Below are 24,080 nucleotides of genomic sequence, written 5' to 3'. Positions count from 1 at the left end.
TGCGGGCGATTGCATCCATCCGATCGCAGGTTGGGTTTTGGAAGACGCTGCCACTGAACGCTCCTAGTCGTGTAGCCCTGACGAAAATGATCGTCCTGCCACGGCTCCTATATTACTTTGCTAATATTCCACCGTATGTCCCCAACAGGGTGTTTTGGGACCTCAAAGCCCTATTACGTGACCTGCTCTGGAACAAGGGCCGGCCACGCATCGCTCTGGCGAAATTATATATGCCAACTGAAGCGGGAGGACTAGCTGTTCCCAATCTGGAATTATACTATTTGGCAGCGCAAATGCAATGGGTGTCAGGTTGGCTCGGCGGAAGGAACTTAGGAGACACAGCCACGGAGGTTGACATCTGGACGCAGTTGCAGGTCCAGGTGTTGTTTCACCCGCTGACCCGGACCCCGCACCCATCGCAACTGCATCTTGCGGTGGCGCGCAGATGCTTCCTCCGCTGCCTACGCCCAACGCGGGCGATACAGCCATACGCCCCGATTCTCCCCATATTGGGTACCCCGACTGCGACAGGGATGCTAGTGGCTGTACAACTTGACAGCTGGACCGCAGCGGGAGTGGAGACGTTGGGAGACTTATACTCTGACGGCGCCCTCCTCCCCTTCGCCACCCTCGTGGATGACACGTCACTACCAGCCGGACAGTTCCTCTTGCATGCGTCCCTCACCCGCACGTTGACTGCCGCCTGGGGCGACATAACTGCCGAATTGCCCACCCATCTCTTCCTGCAATACCTTCACGTCATGTGTAATGGCACACACATAATCCACTGGCTAGCGCAAGCTCTCCTTCTCCATACTCACCCTACCACAGCGCAACTGAGGGAGAAATGGGCGCCTGACAGACGGGATTGGACGGATAAGGAATGGGCAATGATTCTAACTGGCCCGGTTAATGTCCCTCGCAACCCTCGTTTTAAAATTATACAACTCTACATACTACACCGCGCATACCTTACTCCGGACAAAATAAACAGATATTTCTCGGTCGTGGATACGGCCTGCAATCGCTGTTCCCAGATAGGAGCGGATCTCCTACACATGCTCTGGCACTGTCCTACCCTTCAACAATACTGGGATGGGGTGACCATGTTACTGACACATTGCACTAACGAACAAGTGCCACCAACTTGGGAGGCGTGCATACTGGGATTATACAAACGTACACCGCTAAATAAGGTCCAGGCCCGATACTGGGATCTCGGGCTTATCACGGCCAAACGCCTGCTCACAAAGCGGTGGAAGGCCGACACACCTCCACACATCCGACACTGGAGCCTATCGGTAATAAATTGGGCGCGGGCAGAAAGTGCTGCCTTGCGACGAGAGGAAACAGCGGGCCATAGAAAATTCCCGATTGCACATTCCTGGGACCTATCCTCCAATCCTTTCAACAGAAATGTGTAGAGCAGGGGATCACGTGATGAGATGTAGACTACCCCCACTCCCCCACACAGCGATTGACACCGCACAACGTGCTACACCTGACGGATCTCTCCCTTATTCCGTTTCCCCCTTTCTCCGGTCCTGCTACGATATTAGAACATAGCCTATGCTGCACTACTTACTGCCTTCATGACTCCCAGGTCTTCGCTATTGTATGCCACGTATACGACTGTCTTGTGGTGACGGATGTGCTGCCTCTCCCGCACCCAGGTTCCCATATATTTTACTATGGTCAGGGGTCCTGCCACCGACCGCATTAAGATCAATACTATCCTGTCGACTCTACAGTGCCTTTACGCTGGGAACCCTCCCTTATGAGCCTGACACACTGACGGGCCCCCTACTGCGCCCCCAGGGCTACCCCACCCGCTGAATAGCTACTGGCATATTGACAACACACCACTCCCCCTTACACATGGCTACCTCTTTCCCACTCCCCCCCTCCCCTTCATTTGTATCTCCCAAGTTACAGTTATACAAGTTATTGACCTACTGGTCCCCCCTTCCACTGGACCACGCCCTTTAATACTGTTTCTCATACACGCTACACCATGGGGATTTTGAGGGTACCTGCCAGGGCCGAGGAGATCCTACCCGGATTCGACTACGGACACCGGACACTTCCATCAGGTCCACTTTGCAGTATACCCACCCGATGACCAACACACATGCGGAGCTATACAGCCTCATCCCTCGTTACTGCTATCCCACGCCCTTCTAGAGAGTGAGCTAGCCTGTTATCCTTTATGTGCCCTACGAGAGTTACGGCGGGCCATGGCTCACTAAACGACGTCGATGAGCGCTGACATAGCACTGTGTTTATGAGTTTGTACATGAAGAAAAAGAGAAAACAAACGACCTACGGACCTACACTTATTATTTAACGTGTTATTTTATTGAATTGCTGAATGTTCGCATGATTATTAAATTTAGAATCAATCATTTAAACGCCGCCGGACCCGAGGGTTGTCGGCCTTGTGGCTGTGTTCATCCAACACATGTGATATGACTAAGATAACACGCGGCTGGCCCGGACGGGTTGTAAGCTGAACGCTGTGTACTGTACGATTCCAACAATAAAGGTCTTAAAATATTTTTTTTTTTTTAAAATGAACTGAATGTGGGAGGTGTTGTCAACAGTTAACTAAAGTGAGAGAGCAGCCCTGAAGAGATCTATGAAGAAGGACGAGGGTAAGACATCATCCTCAAAGTGGCTTAGAGAGAGAGAGTAGAGTATGTTGGTGGGATCTGTAAGAGATGACTTTGAAGGATGACTATTGCGGTATTATATGAGGAGGGGTGGGTGCAACTGAGGAAGCAGACGGGTGTTGTCATGATGCTGTCAGATATCTATATTTTTCATTTAAGAAGAGGTTTCCAGCTATACACTAGCCTGGAGTAAGGGAGCAAAACCTCTATAATTATCTAAACCCCAATCATAATAATTTGGCTCAAGAGTCTCCAGTTGATGGCCCCCGGTGGCTACGCACGCAATGGCGGTGGACGTGCCCGGGTAGAGCTCCGTGCAAAGCTCTCCGACCACAGGCTGTTTATCCGCTACAGCTACCGAGTTCTGGCTCAAACCATCGGCGAGGTTGCCTGAGACGATCCCCGACCCCCCTGACCAATTTGGGGCCGATCGGGACTTCCGACTCGCTCTGAGACCGACGGAGACTATGTGCCCCTCCAACAGACTCCCCCGGTCGCCGTGAACATCTACGCGAGACTGGGGTTGAGCCACGCCCGCAAGGCCTTGCCGCTGCGGGTTGCGGCGTGGAGTCTCCAGGCTTTGGCGGTGGTGACGTCGTCCTGCCCGCTGTTGCGGACCAACCGAGGCGAGCGCTGCGGCCCCGCGACACATGGGGCACGGCGGAGGTGGCTGACCATCCTGGGAGTGACGACATTGCCTGAATTCACTGCCGACCCCCCCACCCCGACTGGCGTGGAGGCTAGTGCACGGCCGGGATTGTGGCGACTAAGGGTACCGGCACTGAGACATTTACTGGCTCAAAACACCAGCGAGGCTGCCTGGGGCGGTCCCCGGCCCCCCTGTGGAATTTGGGACCGATTAGGACTTCCTGCACGCTCTGGAGACGACGCTGCCCAGGTGTCCCTCCAGCAGGCTCCCCCGGCCGGCGTGAGTGTCTACGCGAGGCCAGGGTTGAGCCGTGTCCACGGGGCCTAACCGCTGCGGGGAGCGACGTGGGAGCTCCGGTCCTCGGATGCGGGGCCATTGACTAGCCTGTCGCTGCGGTCACAACAACGCAAGTCTTGAGCCCCCACAGCTCATGGGACACGACGAAGGCTGCTGACTACCATGGAGGCGGCGAAATTGATTAAATCACTGCTGTCCCTCCTCAGCTGATGCGGTGACTGGGACGCGCCCGAGGTTGTACCACGATTGCAGGGCCCGGCAACGGAACGTTGGCTGCGTGAGTCCCGGTGGCTTTGCTGAACAGCTACGAGGTTTGCCTCTCCAGACGACGACGCTCCTGAGGGCGGCCTTTGCGGTCGGGAGCCCCCGACGCGCATCGAGACGTTAGTTGGCTGCCTGGATCGGGACGGGACGCACTCCTCATCACCGCTTCTGACTGCCTGGTATATCTGCACGAAGTTGGAAACGTGCGCCCCCCCCCCGGGGGCCCCACCACTGACGCTCTTGTTCGTGGACCCTTTGGCCTGGGCGCTGGAGCGTAAACCTGCGGAATGTCCACGTAGCGGCCGGCTCCCCCCCTGGTCTGGAAGGAAACCGTCCCTATTCACGGATTGGACATACCCCTTGTTGATGTAGAGTTGGGCTCCCATGTAACCGCCGGTCGCCACCAATGGGCGACATTTGAAGTGAGTGAAGCAACACTACTACACATCTCACTGGGACTCTGGCCCCAACTGCCCCACCACTAAGAGAGACATTTCTCCCCTAGAGAGACCGGCGAGGATGGTGTGAGGCGGGGAGAAGCAGTATAGCAGTTGCTGTCTGCATTGGTGTGCACGCTAAGAAGTTCTGCCCCATCCACACAGACAGCTGCCTTAGGGAGACCGCCGTTGACGGACTGTGGCTCCTGCTCTGGGCCCCCGCGGCAGAGGACCGCCTGTCACCTGGGCGCACCAACAGGCGTTGACCGCAGACAGGGTGAGAGCGATTCGCCCCCTCTCTGCGCCTCTTTGGATGTGACCGATAGTCCTAGCGCATAACGGAGCCACCCGCGCGAGCTGACGGAGCGGTTGGCCTACGTCCCTTTGGGGTTGGACTCTTTTGCCCTTGCAGCGTGCTGGACTCCCTTTGGGACCTTGGGGGAACTCCACGGACGTATTGTCATTTAATCGCACCACGACGCCCATGTCTGGGGGACCCAAGACGAGAGCTGGTGCAAGCGGCGCACAGGTGAAGGGGAAGATGGCGAAGTCGGCCGAACTCGACTGCCTCCAAACTGGATACGATGCTGGCAGCAATGGAGCGACTGGAGGAGTCGATGCAATTGACCCGCACATCCCTGGAAACGAAAATAGATCGTGTGGCCATAGACCTGACGCACCTCCGAGCTGCCATAAAAAATTAGCAGAAAGCACGACTACCCTAGAAGCCGCCATGACCGATATCACACCTAAGATTACGTAGATGGATAGACATGTCCAAGATCTCCTCAACAGAGTGGAATTCCTGGAGGATCGTGCGGAGGATGCGGAGGGCAGGTCAAGGAGAAACAACGTCCGTATAGTAGGTCTGCCGGAACGCTGGGAGGGCAGGGAACCGGCGGTGCATATGGAGCGATGGCTCATGGACTTACTACCAGAAGGCACCCTCTCTCAGCACTTTGTAGTGGAGCGGGCCCACCGGGTACCTGCACGACCTCCTCCTAGGGGCTCCAACCCAAGACCCATGCTTATTCGCGTCTTGAACTATCGCGACGCCATACTGCGTGAAACCAGGAAGTTGTCGGACATCAGAGTCGAGAATATTAAGATCATGTTATTCCCTGATTACACTATACAAGTCCAACGCCAGCAACACGCTTTCCTAGCAGTAAAACAACGACTCCGCCGCCTAGCCCTGAAATACTCCCTTCTCTTTCCGGCCCGCCTACGTGTGGTGGCCCAGGATAAGACTAATTTCTTCAATACCCCTGAGGCAGTTACGGCCTGGCTTGACTCAGGAGTTGATACGGAGCCCCGTGAGATACCATCGACAATTCGTCGCGTTCGAGGACCCCGACGACGGCGGCGGAGACCCTCGCCGGCAAAATCAACACACGCAGAAGCAGAAGTGGGCCCCACGCCCGAACTCATGCATTGCGAGCAGAGAGATGCCCTTCGGATGGTGGCGGAAATCAGCGGATCGTTGGAAGCGGACCCCGACCTGGAGGCCAGCTCCCATGCCATCACAAGTGACGACGAGCACATTTATGGACGGATCTGGGACACTTGGCCCCTCTTGCTTGACACTGGGAACTCTTGTTGCCACCTTGACTTTGTTTCCATGGAACAATACTGAGCTACTGGCGAGACAGCCCGGTTTGCAAGGCGGAGCCAGGACCCGGCTAACGTGCCATCGTGAGTTTGGCTTAGACGATCCAGGTCTTTACCGAGCACAGGCTTCGTCGGTGAGCCGTGTGGCAACATTGGGGGGGTGGACGGACCCCGAAGGTGAGTGCCAGACTGGGACCCTTCCTGGGACACTGCCGGGCAGTTGAGCTCTTGACCCAGGGGACTCGGGGCCCTACACACCAGGAACTCTCACTGGAACTGGGCCGAATGATGAAGACTACCTGTGGAGGGGAGGCACCCTCAACCTGATCACATGATGCTCCTGTAAAGACTGAGCCAAGTGCTTAGCAAACCCCCCTTGAACTCACACATTCTTTAGCTCGTTGGAGTGTTTGGATGACAACATGTTCTGCTGTCGACCTTTTGGTATTGTGTTATTATTTACCTTGTTTACAGGGCTAGTTGACTCTTTCTTACCCCTTCATATTTTCTTTAGGAAGTGCGGGTGTATGCGTAGATATTTGGATGAAGCACTGGGGTATTTGTCCTGTGGTGCAGTGATACTGGCTGCTGGAGGTGGAGAGTCGAGGGGTGAGATGTGGTACCAGGTGTGTAATGGCTACAATAAAATTTTGCACCTGGAACGTGCGTGGTATGCATACACCTTCACGCCGTTACCAGATCTATTCGTATCTCAAACGACACCATGTAAACGTAGCATTACTGCAAGAGACCCATTTGACCGGCCCAGAGACGCTCGCGTTACACCGCAGATGGAGGGGACAGTTGTATGCTACAGGGTTTTCGGCATATGCGCGTGGGGCACTGAATTGGATACGCCCTGGGGTCCCCTTTGCACTATCCCACTGTAGAGTAGACACGGAGGGCAGGTATGTGGTACTCCATGGTAAATTAGATGGACAGCTCATTGTCCTTGCCTCCATCTATGCCCCTAATATTGAGCAGGGCCGCTTCCTTACACAGTTGTCATCGGTATTAGCTCCATGGCCTGGCGTTCCACTTTTGCTTGGGGAAGACTACAACTCTGTCTTAGATATCACCCTGGACCGATCACTTCCCCCCTTGGCCAGTGCAACAGTAAATGGGGCAAGGAGGGTGCTCACAGACTGGGCGGCGTAGTGGGACTTGCATGATGCCTGGCGTAGCCGCAACCCTAGCGCGAAAGTGTATTCATACTATTCAGGAGCCCACACGTTAGGCTAGATAGGTATATGCTGACGAGCGACCTACTCCCCCATGTCACAGACGCCTGTTACCTAGGCCGCACCCACTCTGACCACAATCCTCACACCTTGGACCTTACTTGGGAACGCCCCCATCCACCAGTGCCCACTTGGTGACTCCAACCGGACGTATTGCTGGATGCCCCTTATTGGGAAGCGCTTTCGGTCCACCTCTTGCAGTATTTTGATAACAGTGATACTGCTTCCACCCCACAATTGGAATGGGACGCGTTTAAAGTCGTCACAAGGGGCCACTGTTTGGGTATGCAGGCAGGAATGCGGAAACAGATAGAGACGGAATTGACACAGACTGAATCCGACTTGTTGATCGGGGAGCGAGAGGCGGCTGAGGGAGATGATAGTACGCTGTTGACGGCCAGAGAGCACCATTCACAACTACTAGACAGGCTGAAGAACTTAAACAACGCTGCCCATTCGGCGCGCACGCACCATCTTGGAGACAAGCCCGGTGAACTATTATCATGGTTGATCAGGCGGGATACCCAGACTGCGCCGGTAATGTCTATCCGCACTGCTCAAGACGTTACTGTCTATACACAGAGGGCTATTCATGAGGCCTTCACAACGCACTAGGAGGGCCTTTATTGCTCTCGTTTGTGAGTCTCTACTGACGATATCTCAACATATTGATCGACCTTGCCCCTGCCAGTGATCAGCAATGCGCAGCGTGGTGACTTGGGGACACAGCTCACACCGGAGGAACTCCACACAGTCATCTTTTCCCTTTCTAATGGCAAAACCCCGGGCCCTGACGGACTACCCGCGGAGTTCTACAAAGCCTACTCTATTATCCTTATTCCCGAACTGCTGCGTATGTTTAAGGCGGCAATTGCAGACTCTACCCTCCCACCCACACTGAACGAGGCAAACTTAATATCTCTCCTGAAGCCGGGCAGGGACGAGCTCAGCATGGGCTCGTACAGGCCACCAGCCCTCCTCAACACAGATTATAAGATCCTGGCATCCACATTGGCCCAACGCCTAGCTCCTCTGGTGCCTGCTTTAGTACACACGGACCAGAACGGTTTTGTGCCAACTCGCAGTACGTCTTATAACATCAGACGCCTGTTTAGAATACAGAGTCTGGCTACACCACGATGGCCTTACTCAGGGTGCCTGATAATCGATCTTGAGAAGGCGTTTGACTCTGTGGAGTGGCCCTACCTGATGTTAGTGCTGGAGAAATTTGACTTAGGAGACGCCTTTCTCCAAAAGGTGGAACTCCTGTATCGGGAACCAGTAGTGGGCGTTCGCACGGGCAGGTTGCTTTCGGACCCGATTTGAGTACGCAGAGGTACTAGACAGGGATGCCCCCTCTCCCCCTTAATCTTCGCTCTTATGATGGAACCCTTGGCGACACAGCTACGTGCCTCTGGCGCAGACTGGGGTATCCCTCTGGCTGACGGGATGCACACTGTGTCACTGTATGCAGATGACCTGCTGATTTACGTTAGGGACCTGACGTGTTTCCCAAGGGTGATTACCGACATATTCCGCGCCTTCGGTGAGGTGTCGGGGCTTAAAGTTAATTGGGCGAAATCGGGTGTATATTTTTTTGATGCCAATACGCCAGAGACTGACATAGTAGTCCTGGGCAACTGACTCGTTTGGTATCCAACCACTTTTCGCTACCTGGGAATATATATATACCGAGACCCCACTGACTTGTTAGAGGGAAATATGATACGGGCGATCTCATCACTCACGGCTCAGGTAGCCTTCTGGAACTCCCCCCCACTCAATGTCCCAAGCCGCATTACGCTGACGAAAATGGTAGCGTTGCCCAAATTGCTATATTTCTATGCCAACCTTCCTGTTTATGTCCCAACCCGAATATTCCTGAGTTGGAAGCCCTGGCCAGACGGCCGATATGGAATACGGGGCGACCCAGGGTTGCACTGAAGACATTATATGCTTCAGTGGTAAATGGGCGGCTGGCTGTTCCTAATCAGGAGCTCTATTACTTAGCGGCGCAGCTGCAGTGGGTAGCCTACTGGCTGAGTGGGAAGAACTTAGGAGACACTGCCACGGACGACACTGTTCTGACAACTGCGCAAGTCCATGCTTTATTTCATCCATTAGCTAAGGCTCGCTGCCCCGGGCAACTGCACCTCGCGGTGGCGCGCAGGTGCTACGTGAGGAGTCTGAAGCTTACGAATTCCACCAGACCGTACGCTCCGAACTTACCATTGCTAGGGACGCCCTGGGAAGGCGGCGCGCTCACGGAAGCAGCACTGCATAGCTGGACACAGGCTGAATTAGAGGGGCTAGGGGACTTGTTCGCTGAGGGCACTTTACTTCCATTTGAGACGCTAGCAGCCAACACGGGGCTGCCTGTCGGTCAGTTCCTAACGCAAGCAACGCTCATACATTCACTGACACAGGCCTGGGGAGATCTTGCGGAAGAACTGCCAACCCACTTGTTGATACAGTATTTGTATGTGATGGGAAATGGCTCTCACATAGTACATTGGCTAGCATACGCACATTCAATTTTCCTCGCAGCGCTTACGAGACAAATGGACTGAAGACAGGGGACGGGACTGGTCCGATAAAGAATGGGCAATGGTGCTGGCTGGAGTGCTGAATATCCCGCGCAACTCCTGCTTCAAAATTATCCAATACTATATTATACACCGTGCGTACTTATCCCCAGATAAAATAAACCGCTATTTTGGTCTTGACACAACGGCATGCCCCAGGTGCGGATTAGTGGATGCGGGCTTTTTACATATACTCTGGTCGTGCCTTCTTCTGTGCAACTACTGGAAGGCAGTATCGACCTCTCTAGAGGCAGGAACAGGAAGCAAGCCACCGCACACGTGGGAAGTTTGTCTATTGGGCCTATATAAGCGGACTAAGCAAACGAAAGTCCCGATTCGATTTTGGGACCTTGGCCTAATAACGGCGAAACGACTCATTACCAAGCGCTGGAAGAACAGTGAACCTCCCCAGGCGATAAGCTGGCGTAACTAATTGGGCAAGGGAGGAAAGTGTAGCCTTACACAGGGAAGAAACAGCGGGACTCTGCATGTATCCCATAGCTCAGGCCTGGGACGACACTCTAGTTGCTTTTCATCAAGCGTGCCTGCAGGGAGGTATCATTTAGATATTTTCTCCTTTGACCACTATTCCGGCCCCCCCTCTTCCCCTCTACCAACGCGCGCTTCTCCCCTGCCCCCCTCTGGGTTGGGACCCTTGCTGAACCACCCCCCCTCGGCGACCATCGCACACCTCACCGGGCGACCCCCACTGAAGACGCAGCACCGCATATACCCGCCCTTACCCGTACCCCATCCGCTTTAATTTACTTCAATTTTCAGTCCCTAATTTAGTAAGTTTTCGTTAAATGTTTATCGTTATGGGCGAAAGGTCTTGAATATTGATTACTTTGCAGATCTATCTGAGCTTTACTCGGTAGCCGCGAAGGCGACCTAGAGTGTACGATCACGACGATCCCTAGGGACAGGAGCGTTTCTTTTGGGACTGAAACAGGAGACACGCCCTAGAATTGGGAAACATTGACAACTGATACTCACGTCCTCACATGCTGTAGCCCCTAGAATGTCCTGTTTACCCCCTTCACAATGCTCCTTTCAACTGGGATATCACCCGCTAGCCGCGATGTACCAAACCTGGCCTGCTGGACGTATTCTTATCAGCCTCCTGGCGCGTCCACTTCCTCCTGGTTTGACAGTATTATTGCTATGGGTACCCCAATCTAGACGTTTGTTTTGCAGGACAGGAGCGGCAGTATCTGTTATCTTAACGAACTGTTGCTGTACATGTGTATTATGGTGCAGCTATGTCTAACATCCTAGTCATGTCATGCTTTTTCCTCCCTATTTTCTTTTATTATCATATATGGAAAACAGATGTGGTATGACATGTTTCTTCTGTAGCACCGATGTGCCACCTTTCGTTCACGTACTTTCATAAAAGAAATGCAATAAAATATATTAAAAAAAATGAGTCTCCAGTTGATCTAGCGGTTACTTACTACAGTCCTTATGAGGAAACCACAAGTTAGCAGGGTTTAACTAAAAAAAATATTAGACGCTTAAAGGACTGAGTTCAACATCGAACATAAGCTAAAAGGGCATTTATTACAGAATAATAAAAATGCAGTACAGAGAAAGAAATGCATGGATCACCAAGAAGGCCCGAGTTACAGAAGTACAGAAAAATTAAAAAAATCATAAAACTATATAATCCCCAGTTAATCATAGTCTAAGCAAAAAGTCAAAGTATTATCTCAAAGATAACTGACAGCATGTCAAGTCGCTTTCAAGGAAAATGGTAAAAGAACCCAATGAAATACAAAATCCCACAGGTATTATAGACAAGCATTTGCAATGCAATAGGTCTCGCATTTGCGAGAGTTCAAGCTATCGGCATTGTAAATGACAAAGCGTTTTATGTATCTGTTTTTTCTAATTAATACATATATAAAAGGAATTTTCATTTACAATGCCAATAGCTCAAACTCTTGTAAATGCGAGACCTATTCAAAGAAGCGGCCGCCATTCTCCCGGCTGCTCGGCAAATGAAAGCAAGCATGGCCCGCTGAATATTGCAGGAAAGCATGTTGTGCCTGCAGTAGGAGAAACTCATTAAAGAAAATAGTGCTTACAGACTAAAAAAGACGTACCGTGCAACAACCAAAGTAAAAGGGCCAGTCCTCTAGGGAGGTTACAATGAAGACAAGGCGGTACTAAGGAGTGACTAACAAGCCTATTAATGAATCAGAAACCAGCATTTACGAAGGACAATGACACAAGCCAATGACAAATATGGGCGGAGTGTCTATTCCGTACTCCAATATAGCATGCTGCAGACCAGCGCATGCACTGCCAGGCTTGACATACAAACCGGCCCAGAAGACCATAAAACAGGCCCCCAAACAGCTCAAACAAACGGCCCATACAATGACCAGCGTCTCGGACACTGGCTGATTGTTATGTAAGCCAGGCCGACCTTGAATCACACCTTGCCCCGCAGTCAACAGTTCACCTGGGGGAAAAATATATGAGATAAGACAAAGATATGCTTGGCTATTACTTTATAAGCTGCATAAAGATAAACAGTGCTCTGACAATAGTTTTGATCTTCTCTAGCTCTTTATCTGCAAAGGACATGCTGGTTTATCTGTGTCCTGTAGGAATGCCAAGTATGTCTGTGTGAATTACCCCAATGGAGATCATTAACCTTTTTTAACGATGATTAACTTGTAACCTGCAGGTTACACAAAGATCTCTGCCAACAAAGTATGAACCCCCCCAAGGTATCGTACATAGAATGTAGTGTGTTTATCTAGGTACCTGAATCGATATTCCTATCCTTTGCCCTTGTGTGGTTATAAATCAATAATATCCCTACAACGGCATAGAAACCCTTTTCATAATTCAGTCATAGCGCATGCTGTCACATTAAGCAAGCCTATTCCTCCAGCCCCCAAGAAAGCACACCGAGTTCTTAAACAAATCCAAGCCTCCAGCAACCTGGGAAATCCCCGCTGCCGTTGTTTTGATTTCGCCTAAGAACTCATGTAAAACACTGTAAGAACGGCCAGTTCTTAGTGACATCTTTATTGACGTCTTATGTCCAGCCTTACGTCAAACCCGGCACCTTTCAGGTATAAATATACCAACGTTGCCTTAAGCAAACACACGGTGGTGATGAATCTGGAGCAGCTACTACTTGCCCGAGAGCCCAGCTGATGCGAGAGCCCACGGACGCTGCCCCTCCCTTTTTGACGCGCTGAGAAAGACGCTGTCTTTTCTCTTGCCGAGAAATCCAGCCTCCGGCGTTTCCAGCTTACCCTTGCGGGTGACTGGGATAACGAGTCCTGAGAGAGAGATACCAGCCCTCCTGCCTTCTAATACCCAGGTACTGAACTGACTAAACCCTTACAGAGAATTCTTGAGTCAGATTCTTGGCAAAACAAACTTAACTTAAACTGCTACTTACTTACTCCCTCCCACGTATTAGGCTTAGGTCAGGTACACCGGGGTAGGCGTAGTTAGAAGCACCAGTTGAGTATGATTAGTCAATGTATATATGTATGTATCTATTTTATCCATTTTAAAGTATCATATGGCTAAGAAACCATATCAATGCTTTTACAGTATTATTTCATAAGCCTGCTTTTACTGTATGCACTTTACTTAACTATAAGTATTGCAATTGTAGCAATTCATTTCTCTTGTATGAGGAAAGAGACTGCTCAATAAATAACACCTTTTATTGAAAACGCCCGTCTCTCTTTTTCTCTACAATCTGGTGAAACTAAGTACGCACTTATTGACTGAGTGAAATAGCTGTCTTTTGTTTTCACACGACTCTAGAGATATACTCTTATTCAGGGAGAGCAAAGTTGTCATGTTTTATGGTTGTCAGAAACTAAATCCTTTGTCTATCCAGGGAGGTTAAACTCCTCCTCGCTTATTCGAGAAAGTTTCTAGTGAACTCTGAGCTAGCTGGCAAAAAACTTAAGTCTAATATAGTCAGTAGAGACCTAGATAACCTCAGTCCTACGTCTACACTACTGAAGATATTATTCCAATGCGCAGAGCCTATTGGGACTATAGGAACTACACTACAAGAATTTGTATCTTTGACTTACATGTTCTATAGATTGCTCTCTAGCATATATATTAACCGGCTAAACTATTTTACCTGTATTGCACTCCGAGACTTACCCGAAACAACAACATCCTCTCGAGGAAGTGCTTAACCCATTAAGATGCAGTCTGTTGGTGATCCTTATGCACATTTTTACCAAGAAGGTTTACTTTTTGTCAATCTTAGTTGCACATTTCACCGATTCGTATTCTCTTGACTCTGTCCCTTACTGCACAACCTAATCCCAAATTGATTGTTCTCTGCTTTCATTCTCTCCGTTTCCTGCACCGTTCCCTGACAATTGAACAAATGACAATCAAACTAAACAAGCAAGGACAGTGCTGTTGTGGTGCTGACTGATGATGTAGTTGCGCTGAGTGATGTGGTGGTGTCCCCGAGTAATGTGGTGGTGTCCCCGAGTAATGTGGTGGTGTCCCCGAGTAATGTGGTGGTGTCCCCGAGTAATGTGGTGGTGTCCCCGAGTAATGTGGTGGTGTCCCCGAGTAATGTGGTGGTGTATTATAGTGATGTGATGGTGTCCCCGAGTGATGTGGTGGTGTTCCCATGGTGGTGTGCCCGAGTAATTTGGTGGTGTCCCCGAGGGACGTGGTGGTGTCCTCAGAGTGATGTGGTGGTGTCCCCTTGTAGGTTCCAGGTCCCTGGCACAGTAATCATGTGCAGTCTCGATTTTAATTTAAATCATTCTCACTGAATAAGCAGGTTTTCCTGCTCAGAAAACTTGTGTCACAGGTCACATGGAGTTGATCTACTGTGATTTTGTATGTTACACACCAGCAGAGTATGCCGCTCTGCTGGTAGAGGGGACAATAGAATGTCTATTATATTTCAAAATGGGTGACTGTTGTCCCCTGTCCAGGCCATGGCCCAACTTGTGGCAGACTAATACGGTTACAGGGTGTATGCCTTTTTACCACTGGGTAGGTTTCCTGGTGAAATGCTGGACATCTGTCAGATCATTCACACTATCCATCCTCCAGTGCGAGATGCATTTAGTAGCCAGTTGGAAGTACATGAAAGGATGAGTTACTGCTGCAGAGGGGAAGGTGCAGCTCTGGGTGTTGACAGGACAGCGGGATGTCACTGAAAACCACCGTAGACCTTGCTGGTAACAATCTACCATTTCTCCTCTCGCATTTCTTGGAGGTCATCTCGACCCTGTGCAACTCACTTTCTAACGTGTCTGCTTTGGATCTTCAAAGCCACAGTGGAGGAGAGAGTTCACCTTTGGGTTTACTGCAAATTGTTTAAGTAAGACCCAGAAGATTAAACTTGAACGTAGAGTGAAAAGGCATACCCATTTGCCCTCACCTGAAGCAATGAATGTGATCAGTGCCAATCCACTGTATCTTGTAACTGGCTAAGGCCCATCTGAAGTGATTTAACATCAACTGCAGGAATTATGAGGTATCCTTCATCACCAAGTCTCAAAACACTGTATATATTATGGGAGGACATGTCATTATGGGACTTGACTGTACACAATGTGGTTAGCTCTCTCTAATTGTTCAAGTGCTGCTCAACATTGGAGTGGCTAGATGGCCTGACTTTAACTCACCACTTTGTGGTAAGCAATGTGGCAATTGAAACTATAATAGGAGTTCACCTTTGACTTCTTGGTGGTTCCTTGCACCAACACAAAGGAAGGTCTTATCCAAAGTAAGGCTGTCCTTATCCCATTAAAGTCAAGTTTTAAGTCTATGCTGTGTTATGCTTGCCACCCCACAAAGTCTAAAGAGCATCGTAAAGCAGTGCCTTTGTTGCAGGTTGCACAAGATGCTCTTCCTCCTCTGTTGCCCAATTGTCCATTTGAATCTTTGCCTGTGTGGTCCTCATGGGCTTTTTGGTGGTTCCAGCACTGATAATTCTCCAAACAGTAAAACTACAAAGCAAACTTCACATTGCCCCAGACCTGGTACAAAATAGGTTCTCTCCTCTTCCCTATTGGTGCAGCAGTATACCATCTTGTTATGCCTTCCTGCTGGCACCAACAACCCTTGTTTAGACAACCAACTTGATTGCAGCATTCTCCTATCTGACACAAAGGCACAAGTCCTGACACTCATGACTCAACCCACATTGTACAAAAACTGGAGCTGAAAAAGACACACACCCATCAAACAGGTAAGACTTAACTGAGATATTGTGCAATCAGTCCTACCCAACCACACATGCAGTGCCTAGCCACATTAAAAGTATGATCCACATAGGTATTCCACTTTTTTCTGAAATTAGCTCTTATCTGCTAAAGTCAGTTTGTCCCCTTTGGATGAAAACCATGTTCATTGTGAGGCACCACCCATTTTTGAACTATTAAATACTATGTAAATTAGGCCTTACGTCTTTTAATGGGGTAATAGCAATTGCTGGACATTCAAGTTAATGAAATGATGTGATAAATGTATTGGACTTCCTAAATATACATCACCCTCCAAGAGTAAGCCTTGCCCGCTTGGCCTTGGAGTGACTCGAAGTCCAAAAAAGCAGGTTCTTGTCATTCCAGTGAGTTAACAGTTAGTACCCTGGAATTCAGAAATAGGCAATACTCGCGCCAAGGATTGCATAGTTGCTCTCATTCCTTGGGTCCTACAGAAAGGATGGGACATTCCTTTACATTGCATACTACTTGGAATATATTTCATCCCTCATCTCCGGTTCCTGACAGACCATTTTTGGGGAGCCAAAACATTTTTGCTGCTTTTTTTTTTATTATTCTGGCAGGTAAAGTTGCAAGGTATTATGCCAATACCAAGAAACTCACCAGGTAAACATTCACTATACAAACTATGCACATGCATACTGATGGAAGGACAGATTGGTTAAACACTGAGAATGTGACTTTGGTTAGGGTAAGATTTGTACATTTAAACAAGCATTGGAAATGCAATAGGTCTCGCAATAGAATAGTTAGACATTTTTCTTTTTGCAAATGGAAGAGTGGCGTTGCGTGGATGAGTGGCGTTTCTGTGGATGAGTGGCGTTGCGTGGATGAGTGGCGTGTGTGAGTGGCGTTGCGTATGTGAGTGGCGTAGCGTGTGTGAGTGGCGTTGCGTGTGTGAGTGGCGTTGCGTGTGTGAGTGGCGTTGCGTGTGTGAGTGGCGTTGCGTGTGTGAAGGATTGGTAGTAAGACTGCAGAAGGAACAACCGAGACAATAAGAGAATAATGAATTCTGTATATGGAGAGAGCGGACAAGAAAAAGAACAGAAGTAGAGAACGGGTAATAGGAGCAAATATGGGCGGACAATGCAGGAAACAGTGAAAAGAGAGGAGGGTGGATGAGAAGAAAGAATAAAAGATGGAGGAGAGGAAAAAAGGTCGGCAAAGACAGAGATAAAACAGAACATAGAAAGAACGAAGCTGGGAGGTCTGTGGATGGTGATTGCTGGTGATTGCTGGGAGGTCTGTGGATGGTGATGGCTGGGAGGGTCTGTGGATGGTGATGGCTGGGAGGGTCTGTGGATGGTGATGGCTGGGAGGGTCTGTGGATGGTGATGGCTGGGAGGGTCTGTGGATGGTGATGGCTGGGAGGGTCTGTGGATGGTGATGGCTGGGAGGGTCTGTGGATGGTGATGGCTGGGAGGGTCTGTGGATGGTGATGGCTGGGAGGGTCTGTGGATGGTGATGGCTGGGAGGGTCTGTGGATGGTGATGGCTGGGCGGTCTGTGGATGGTGATGGCTGGGCGGTCTGTGGATGGCGATGGCTGGGAGGGTCTGTGGATGGCGATGGCTGGGAGGGTCTGTGGATGGCGATGGCTGGAAGGGTCTGTGGATGGTGATGGCTGGAAGGGTCTGTGGATGGTGATGGCTGGGAGGGTCTGTGGATGGTGATGGCTGGGGAGGTCTGTGGATGGTGATTGCTGGGAGGTCTGTGGATGCTGATACAGGAGCCCCCCGCTGTGGGGTGGTCCAGCTCGTCTGACTCCAGCTGCGTGCACTCTCCCCTGTCCCTGCCCTTGAGTCTGTGCTGCAGCCTCGGCTCCTGTCTGTCTCACCGAGGGGTGTTAACGAGAGCCGGAGGCGGCTCTCGCTGTGTGTTCTGGAGGGGCACGGAGCTCATCAAAGCAGTAATTACAGCAGTGCGGGAGGGGGGGGTCTGAAGAGCGGGGGGGTGGGGGGGGGGTCCGGGGAGTTGAGGAGGGGTGAGGGAGCCAGGGAATTGAGGGAAAGAGTGAGTGTACTGTATACACTGAAATAGAGCACACTGCTTCCCCTCGCGGCGCTATACTTAGGAGCAGACAGAGCATGAAACGGGGAGGAACTTTAAAGCAACGAAAGATGGGTTGAGATAAGGAAAGACTGCAGAAGGAACAACCGAGACAATAAGAGAATAATTAATTCTGTATATGGAGAGAGCGGACAAGAAAAAGAACAGAAGTAGAGAACGGGTAATAGGAGCAAATATGGGCGGACAATGCAGGAAACAGTGAAAAGAGAGGAGGGTGGATGAGAAGAAAGAATAAAAGATGGAGGAGAGGAAAAAAGGTCGGCAAAGAGAGATAAAACAGAACATAGAAAGAACGCACGAAAAACAAGCAGCAATATCGAGAGGTGGTGGGGGCAGGGTTAAGGGTAGGGAGAGAAGGCACAGGCTGGACAGGAGAAGTATGGAGAGTGGTGCAGGCGGGGGGCGTGGAGCAAAGCCTTTGAAGAGCGTTTGGCTGCCAGGGGGGCGGAGAAGCAGATTGCCTTCAAGGCAGGAGGCAGGCAGAAGGCTCGGCCAAAGCTATTAAGCTGTTCTTCGGCAGTTTTACAAAGGCAGGAAGCGCCCCAGTTAATTGGAAAGCTGACTGGGGGTAAGGTCTAGCGCAAAAAAGGAGTGCCGGTAGCTCCATCAGAAACCACCGGCTCAAATTAGGCACTGGTCTAATGAATCAATGTACTTTTGTACCTGCAAATGCGTTTACTTTGAGACAATATGTGACTTGTTGGACATAATTGAGCTTCCTGAGGTGGCATAAGAGACTCGCTTACTGGCGCTGGGTTGGGTGTGTGGACACTCGTGCTTTGCTCAGCTGTGAGATCCATTTACACACCCGAGTAAGAGACCCAGTGAGCTCGTCGGCCTCCTGCAGAATGGGGACAAACATCTGATTAGGCACATGGGGCTGAGTGACTTCTGTTTACCATTAAGGAGTCTGCTGGTGCTTCACAAAAAGGGCACGAGTTAAGCTAGCCCAAACTTTGCCAACAATTGGCTAAGAGCACCGATTCCATTAAAAACAACAACATAGACACAAATCATAGTGGCGTTTAAATAAAACATTTGCAGAAAAAAGTGTGACATTTCCAAATTGGAACCTAATCGAAGGCACGAACCCCAGGCGCTTGACAGGCAAAGCCCCGAGCCTGCGCTTGGCGTGTTGGCAGTACAGAAATGAGAGCAGAGCAGAGAATCATGCGGATGTGGAGCTGGGTAAAGCTGAATGGTAAAAACACTACAGAGAGGTGGGGAAAGAACAAAGGACTGGAGGAACACGGGGAAAAGGAAAACAAAACCACAGGGCAAAGGCAGGAGGAGGCAGTACCCGCTCAGAGCATGAGAGTCTGCAATATATATTTATGAGTGAAGATCAGGAGACGGAGGGCATTGCTGTGGGGAGGGGGTGTAGGAGAAATGCACAAGGCGGGCAGGGGAGGGGGCGGAGCGGGGAGAGCGGCATGTGGGTGTTAAGAAGCCGGGCCTTTGAAGTGAAGCTAAGCTTCACTTCAAAAGGTGTCGGAGGAATGCGGCTGACGGCGATTGCGGCTGTGCACGCGCTTTTAAGCTCAATGCACATGCGCATTGAGCTTAAAAGTCACGGGCACTGCAAGGAATCGCCACGATTCCTTGCTTCTTAGTTAAAAGTTGTTTAAGCCGCAATAGGCTCGCAAGCTCGATGCGCATGCGCATCGACAGGCGAGACCTAAAAATGGCTTACCTGCCACTGGACCCAAGCTGTGACCCAGTTTTAGGTCGGGCTTCACAGTGCAGCTGCCACCAAACGTAATGTAATCAACCTAAAACAGAGGTTTCAGGAGTACTACAGAGGGTCTTGGACTCCACCCACATGTTGATAGACAGAACTACACGTTTTGGATGGGCAGAACTTAGGAGCTTCCCCCACAACTCAGCCGTAGTTATTTTATTTATTGATTCAACTACCTGAGCCAGCAGCAGTATTGCTGCCCAAGTTTCAACTTTCAGGGCACACGCATGACACTGTAGGGCTGTTAAAGTGCCTTACATAACTAGATAGTGAAGGTGTTTCTCTCAGGCACCAGATCAAAAGGGAGGAGGGCAGTCATAAGTAATGTATTACAGTCTCAGCACACTCCCTTTCCATCATTAACTTTAGGCTTCAGGGTGTAATTGTGCGTTTGAGCACAACATGGGATACCCAGGGCTACACCAATCTAAATGGATTTGTATATCTGGCTTGACAGTTCAACTGTGGCATGACCTTTTTGTGATCAAAAAAAAAAACTTTCAGAGTACTATAGAGAGAGGGTCTTAGTTTCCAACCACATGTACGTTCCCCTGAATAAAGGATTTGATTGGGTTGAATTTGGGGGACTCAGTTAAAAAGACTGTTTGCGTTGCACCTATGCTCACTCAACACAGTAGGAATGAGTAGGGTATAGTGGCAAGCCAATGATCATAGCTATAGGCCTGATCTATTTATTATTAAGTGTTATGAAAAAAGCACTATGCTTGACGTATTTATTGTGAAAAACATTTAAGAACATCTATAGGTTTTTACATGTGGATAGTTATTGTTCCATATTAAAGCCTAAAGATAGGTATTTTGTTGCTTGGAATTTTAAAAATTTCTGTAGTATATAATGGTTTTGGTGTTGGCCACCCTGTGTGAGAGACCATTGATAAAGAAGGTTTGCTCTGAGAATCATTGTTATCCTTTTTAGGAGAGTTACTATTTTCCTAAGCAAAACTTTAAAATGTGGGTACCTTTCTAATTTTATGACTGTGTGTCTGATGGTTGCAAAGTGGAAAAGCTTAAACACAAAATTGAAAACCTGTGTTGGTTATGGTGACGATATATCAACCTGACCGGTACATTGGAAACATTATGTTCGATACCATAGGTCTGGTCTGCTTATTATGAAGTGTTAAGACAAAGGAAGTTGGTTTAGGTTATTTATTGTGAAAGCATTCATTAAAGCCATTAAACTTTTAACAGTGGTTATCATATTGTGTTACAGGCTATAGAAAGGCATTCGGTTACATGTAATCTCACAGATTACTGTAGTAGAAAGTGTTTTGTTGTTGGGCCACCCACTCTGACAAACCTTGTGAGGTGTTCCTGTAAAGACTCTTGTTAGGCCTTGTTGAGAGGGGTTGTTATATATTATGTTGCAAGCTGCATTTATGTACATATTTATATATGTAACTGTATGCTTGATGGTCGGCAGTTTATGTGCACCTCAATAGGCTAGAGTTGGGTATGGTGTAAAGCCAACTGTAAGACATCATTGTAAATTGATACTTGTATAGCGCACTACTCACCCTCAAGGGTCTCAAGGCGCTTGTACGAATACCGCTGTGGAACCCATCCTGGCTTTCCCTGTGAGGTGTCCACTCCTGGGCACCCCCAAGGTGGAGTCAGGCATCCTTAGCGTTGTGGGGGCCATTGTGGAGATTAAGCAAGCTATTGCCCAGAGTTGCAGAGTGGGACTCAATGATTGGAATAGGCACCAAGGTGAGAATTATCACGTCCGTGGAATTTTGAGCCCAAGACCCACCGAGGCTGGGAATTGAACCCTGGTACCGGGCCAGACCTCTGCATCAGGGTCTGCCGCTCTAACCATTGAGCCACACTTCCCCACATTCTCCTCATTGGTTCATTTGGAAAAATAATTTCACATTTCATAGGTTTGATTTGCTTACTATGAAATATAAAAGACACAAAGATGATGGACAGAATGCAGAGCAAATCAAACATTCACCCCTAGTCAATAGATCTGGGTTAAATCCATCGTTCTTTTCCTCACCATGCCTCCCCATTTTAGACCCAGCCATATGCAAATCAGTCTTGACCCTGTGCCACATGGGAACAGGGTCAAGACGGATTAGCATATGGCTGGATCTGAACTGGGTGGGAAAGTGAGCTAAAGAACAATGATGGATTCAGCCCATATCTGTGACTGGGGCTGAGGGTCTGAAAGGTGTCAGCGCTCCCTCCATCAGCCGTTTGCTTTGTTCGCCCTACGATGACAGGGTATGCCCAGACGTGGGTACCTAGCTCGCTTTGCCACTGGATTCAAGCTAGCCTGGCTCCTGAGGGGTCTTACCCTGAAATCGTTCCAGGGATGCTTGCTTCCGGTCCAAGAAAGACCTGGACCGGCAGTTCGGGCTGGACTGTTCCCATGAGGAAAAGGGCCAGGACTGATTTGCATATAGCTGTGTCTGAACTGTGGTAGCAAAATGAGCTAAAGAACGATGAAGGCTTCAACCCAGATCTATGACTGGGGTTGAGTGTCTGAAAAGTTTCAGCGCTCTGTTCATCGCCTTGTGTTTACTATGAAATATGGCATGACTTTTCCAAATGACAAAGTCAGTAGGCCTAAGCTACTTACTTGTTGTAAAAAGCATGTACTAAAGATAATGCACTCTTAAGGATAGATTGTTATTACACTGTGCTAAAACCTGTAGACATGTATTTTATGACATGGAATTTCAAAGATTAACATAGGCAAGAGTTTTGGTGACTCACAAAAACACATTAATTCTAAATGTGGAGGCCATGCTAAAACGTTAAAACAATGATAGACTATTTACAATGCCTCTGCAAGACTGACACCCGCTGCTATCTTTCGTTTCGTTATTGCAAGCAGGTTTTCTTTTTTCCGCTTGTATTCTTTTAACATATGTTGCTGGATGTGTGTAGTTGTTGTGTCAGAGAGTAAATGCAAGAATGAGTAAGTGGATGTAAGAATAGATGGATGAGTGACAGGGTGAAGGTATAATGATTTATTGAGTGCCTAAACCCATTAATGACAAACAAGACACTTTCATTCATAAGCCAGACATGTTGGCATTGCCAATGATGGTTCAGAATGCACAGGAAGCTTCAAGCTAGAAACTCCAGTCAGTCAAACTAGCATGCATTCAGCACTGGTAGCTTCACCGCTAGCATCTCGAGCCGAGTAATTATTTATGGGATGCTCTCCTCCACGACTGTCCCTTTAATACCCTCACCTACTGCCCACGGGCAAATCCAACAAAGTGATGCATCCACTTTTGGCAGTTATTTATAAATATTCCCTTCTTTCATGCACAAGGGCTTCACTTCTTGCGTCCCCCTCCATTTAACCCCAAGCCTCACACCGTACCCTGTGCTGAGACACTATATACACTTCCTCTACCATCACTCCTCTGCAGGTACTAAGCCTACTCAACAACGCAGTGCCGCTGTCTCCTGCTGAAACTTTACATGCAAGTAAAACGTGTTTCTCGGTGACTGCATGATAGATATTGACTATTAGTCTGTAACTCGATGTTATTCTAAACCGAGCAAACAACAATTGCAAAATGAGCATACATGAACAAACACTTTTAGAAAGATACGTCCAAAACCGAAGCGCTATGCTGTATTAAGAACTGTTCATCTAATTGGGCATTCGAAATCATTCTAATAAGTAAATATGCTCTTAATTCACGCACACAATGACCAATGTCTAAGGGTGGTTCGTATAAGGATTTCCATATATGATGGGTGCAAACGGTGCTAATCCTCCTAAGAGTATGAGACTCACTGCAGGGACACGTCGCTTTAAGGAGGGAGGGTGCGCGGAAGGAGACTGGACAGCTGTTGCTCTTACTTTTGTTTATGGATTTCAATGCCCGCGTGTAGTCGCCGCTCTGTCCGGCTCGGTTGACTTCGCTCCATATAGAGGCCACTCCGGCCGCCGCCATCCCGAAAGCTCAGCGCGAGTGGGTCTGAGCACCGAACCCGGCAGCCCCGCCGCCGACACAGAGAAAGGACTTACTCGCCGCCCGGTGCTCCGCCCCCACGCCGGCAGCCAGCCAGGAAGGGGGTCACCAAGAGGATCGACTTGGTAGCCGCTGGTTAGTGGCTCTACGCGGAAGTATCACACATACGCTTGTGCCGTATTTCAGTGGAAATTAGTGTTGTGATTGCTCTATTTTTGCCGGTAATCAGTCGCCCAGGTTCTTCGTAATTGCTGCGTTATATAGTAACGTTATTATAAGAGAGCTGGGTAAGA

General features: G+C 49.2%; 1 protein-coding gene across 2 annotated transcripts in view; it reads right to left on the bottom strand.

Moving 5' to 3' along the window:
• Positions 1-23,852, bottom strand: part of SRP72 (signal recognition particle 72) — a 278,175-nt gene extending 254,323 nt beyond the window's left edge. For both annotated transcript variants that reach the window (XM_078676511.1, XM_078676512.1), the window contains exon 1: positions 23,676-23,852. In XM_078676511.1, coding sequence (XP_078532637.1) covers positions 23,676-23,769 — 94 coding nt within the window. In that variant the 5' untranslated portion in view covers positions 23,770-23,852. The remainder of the gene's footprint in view (positions 1-23,675) is intronic.
• Positions 23,853-24,080: the final 228 nt, after the last annotated feature.

The sequence above is a fragment of the Lissotriton helveticus genome, chromosome 2_1 (genome assembly GCF_964261635.1).
Source record: "Lissotriton helveticus chromosome 2_1, aLisHel1.1, whole genome shotgun sequence".
In the NCBI taxonomy this organism is placed as follows: Eukaryota; Metazoa; Chordata; class Amphibia; order Caudata; family Salamandridae; genus Lissotriton; species Lissotriton helveticus.
Note: the sequence above shows the minus strand (reverse complement) of the source record. Positions and strands in the feature narration are given on the sequence as shown.